The sequence below is a fragment of the Aplidium turbinatum genome, chromosome 6, assembly GCF_918807975.1.
Source record: "Aplidium turbinatum chromosome 6, kaAplTurb1.1, whole genome shotgun sequence".
NCBI lineage: Eukaryota > Metazoa > Chordata > Ascidiacea > Aplousobranchia > Polyclinidae > Aplidium > Aplidium turbinatum.
Genome location: NC_137477.1, coordinates 21076157 through 21079545, shown reverse-complemented (window position 1 = coordinate 21079545; position 3389 = coordinate 21076157). Strand labels below are relative to the sequence as shown.

Here is a 3389-nt window from a genome sequence, read left to right as displayed (position 1 = left end):
CGCTTTTTTTAATTTTTTCTCTCGATCTTTTCAGGGTACGAACTAAGGGTACGAACTGTTCAGGGTACGAACTAGGTTGCATCCGGCAAATTCTACTGTACTAGTATTTATTGTTTATATTTAATGTTATTTATAATGACGTCGTGATATTTTTTAAATGTTTAATACTATTCAATTCAGGCTTTAAGCATGTCAGGTTGAGTGAAAGAAAAATTGCTGAATTTAAAGATCAGTTAGCTAAATGTAATTGAATCAAGCATGCTGAACAGCAGTTACAAAAACAGACGCTATTGGGATAACCGCTACGAAAATGAAAACTCTTTTGAATGGTTTAAAGATTATAACGAACTAAGGGAATATTTGCTGCCTCATCTCCAATGTCAGGATCAAGTTTTGGTGTTAGGATGTGGAAACAGCCCTTTCAGTCGACACCTGTATGAAGATGGCTTTACAAGTGTAACAAATGTAGATTACTCCTCTGTCTGTATAGAAAAGATGATAAAAACCCACAGTGATTGTCCAAAGATGAAATGGAGGATAATGGACATATCTGGTTTAAAATTCAAAGAGCATACGTTTGATATTGTTATTGAAAAAGGAACATTAGACTCTATCCTTGCTGATGAAAAAGATGTCTGGAATATCAGTAAATCTGGATACGTATTGACGGAAAAAATTTTAAGTGAGGTTTCTAGAGTCATGAAGCCAGGGGGGAGATTTATGTCAGTAACCTTTTCTCAGCCACACTTTCGTAAACAGCTCTACTGTAGATCTAGGTATTATTGGAATGTAAATAGATTTTCCCTGGGATTAAGTGGTTGCTTAGAATACTTTTTGTATGTGATGACAAAAGGGAAATCATTATCTACTTCTGATAAAATGTTTGAAAAAGAAACTGCATGCAGAAGAAAGGAATGGAATAACAATATCGCTGAATCGACTTTATTCAATGAAGACAATAATGAAGATTATTTATTTAGTATCGATGTATTTTAAACTTACTTTTCTAATGAAACCTTTTCCTTTTCTAATTTTTGTGCTACAACCGGTGTAACGCTCTAAGCCAGCGGTTCTCAACCGGTGGGCCATGGCTCACTAGTGGGCCATGGAAAGATTTTGAGGTGGGCCACAGACCTATTTTAAAATTTACCAGAGTTAGTGAAAAATTTAGTTTCATTTGTGGGACTATAGTTAAGTTTATACTTGTGTGTTTTGTTTAGTTTTTTTGATTGTAGCAACAATGAATGGTGCTGCTGTAATTTTCTGCAGAATGAAATATTGTGGTAGAAAATTGACAATAGTTGCGCCTTTCAAAGAAGGAATACGACATTAATGTTAAGAATCACTGTCACTACAAGTTGGTCAATAACGTTCAGGAGCACGCATCTTATTGTTGCACGGTATAATCTGTTCTGAAACATTTTCAGCTGTTTTTTGTTAAATCTATTTTGCAGTTTTTTTCTTGCATAAACAATTAATAGGCCATAAGATTTTTGTGCAAAGAAAATGGGCCACGAAAGAAAAAAGGTTGAGAACCATTGGTCTAGGAGTTACTGCTCTCAAAATATTGCATAAGTTTTCAGTTAAAATCAATTAATGCTGAAACTTCTCACTGTGAATTTTGGGGGGGGGTTATAAATTATTATTTTCAAAAAAAAAAAATGAAGTATTTGGCAACTCATAGTCACTTCTGGACTGCAGTGAACTCTAGACCGCTACAGCGGTACTTACTTCATAGAGACGTTTCGCTTCACCACAAACTGGTAAATCAGCGTTTAGTTTTGAAGGCTTGTGCAATGTGCATGGTGTCCAGGGCAGTAGTTTTCAAACTTTTCCGTACTCTGGCACACCAAAGAATTTCGGCATCCAAGTCGTCACATTGATTCTTACTACGCCAATGTTTTTTTAATATTGCTTTTCACACCCTGTTTGATCGAAGTTGTTATATTATTGAAAAACTATAGATAGAAAGAAGTTATTTAAAGTTAGCTTAAATCGTTTAATCAATATATGGCAGTAAATTCATCTCCTCCTATGCTACTGCAATTATGCGAAAGGTGTGCCTGGTTTTGTGCACAAATACCGTTGGTTCGGGCCTTGATTAGAAAAAGCCGATTCGCACTTGCAGTGTGTCTCAGGTCCATTGAAAGGATAACTTGGGCCATGTGCCAATAAGATCTTCAGGCCCTCATTTAAGACAGTTTTAGGAAAATCTCATTATATCCAAAAAAATACGTAGCCTACTGGCTTCTTCAAGTCTCTGGTCCCCTTGAAAAGGTTACACGGGCTTCTAAAATCATCAGGCCTCGAAATTTGTACTTTTTTCCGGCGGTCAAGCATGTCCTACCGGACTGGCCCTTTCAGCGGACATTTAATATCTCAACCGGACATATTTTTTGCTTGCAAATAAATCAGTGCGTTAATGACAGTCGTGTTTATCATGCAATAAACACAATTGAAAACAACAATCCAAATTTCCTTATTACAAAAGCAACTCCGATCATTTATTCGGTGGTTTTCGCGTTATAGAATCGTGCCAAGCGATTACTGCCGGCGCGGGTCGTAAATCTCCATGTCAGGACTGTCCAGACAAATGCGCATTAGTGACTCAATAGTATTAGCCCTCAATAGTGTTAGTGTTAACTAACTAACACAATAGTGTTTTAGTCTAACACCCTCCCTTATGTGCAGAAATTCTATTTCTATCAGTATCAGCGTGAATAAGGTCGCCACGTTCGACTAAGCAAGTGCGGAACCCGGCTGAGACTTGCTACTCTGTGACGTTTCTTTCTAACAAACGATCAATGTAACGCAATAATCCTCATTGTTAAAATTAGAATACATCTCCTGCCGAAAAGTTCAGACAACTTTATTTCAAGGCAACATTGCAAGGCGTTGAAATGATGTAAAAATGGCTACTTTGGCCATCAGCTCGTTAACCACGCCACTCTAAAGCAATTGCCTGTACTATTATTGTTTCAGCTCCGTATTTGTTCGCGTTAAACAAACAATTGTAACAATTCAAATTTTAAATATATTTTTGCTGCATTAGCTCTATTTTTGTCAAGAATTTTGCGGCGGTCAGTTATGACCGACCAATGAGTCGGCTTCGGCAGACATTTGAGGTCATTCCGGAGGTCATGACCGCCGGAATTTCGAGGCCTGATCATCTTGGGTCAGGGGCTCCGAGAGGAGGGAAGTCGAGCAACTTTCCCTCTGGCATAACATTGTAAAGGAAAAACGAGTAGTTTTTCGCGTTTGAGTGGGGGGCCATGTTAAACTGCTTCAAGACGTAAAATTTGATGCTGTAAAGCTTATTGATTTCTGCATCATTAAAGAGTTTCTGTTGTTTTAACTTGAAAACGGGTACTGCTGTGTTTGGCTAAGCG

At 37.6% G+C, this 3389-nt stretch overlaps 1 protein-coding gene across 1 annotated transcript; it reads left to right on the top strand.

Annotated features, from left to right (window-relative positions):
• The first annotated feature begins 203 nt into the window (after nucleotides 1–203).
• Nucleotides 204–2058, top strand: LOC145772703 (EEF1A lysine methyltransferase 4-like). Its single transcript, XM_082584577.1, has one exon. It carries the CDS (start codon nucleotides 259–261, stop codon nucleotides 994–996), a length of 738 nt encoding a protein of 245 aa, XP_082440703.1. The 5' UTR covers nucleotides 204–258; the 3' UTR covers nucleotides 997–2058.
• Nucleotides 2059–3389: the final 1331 nt, after the last annotated feature.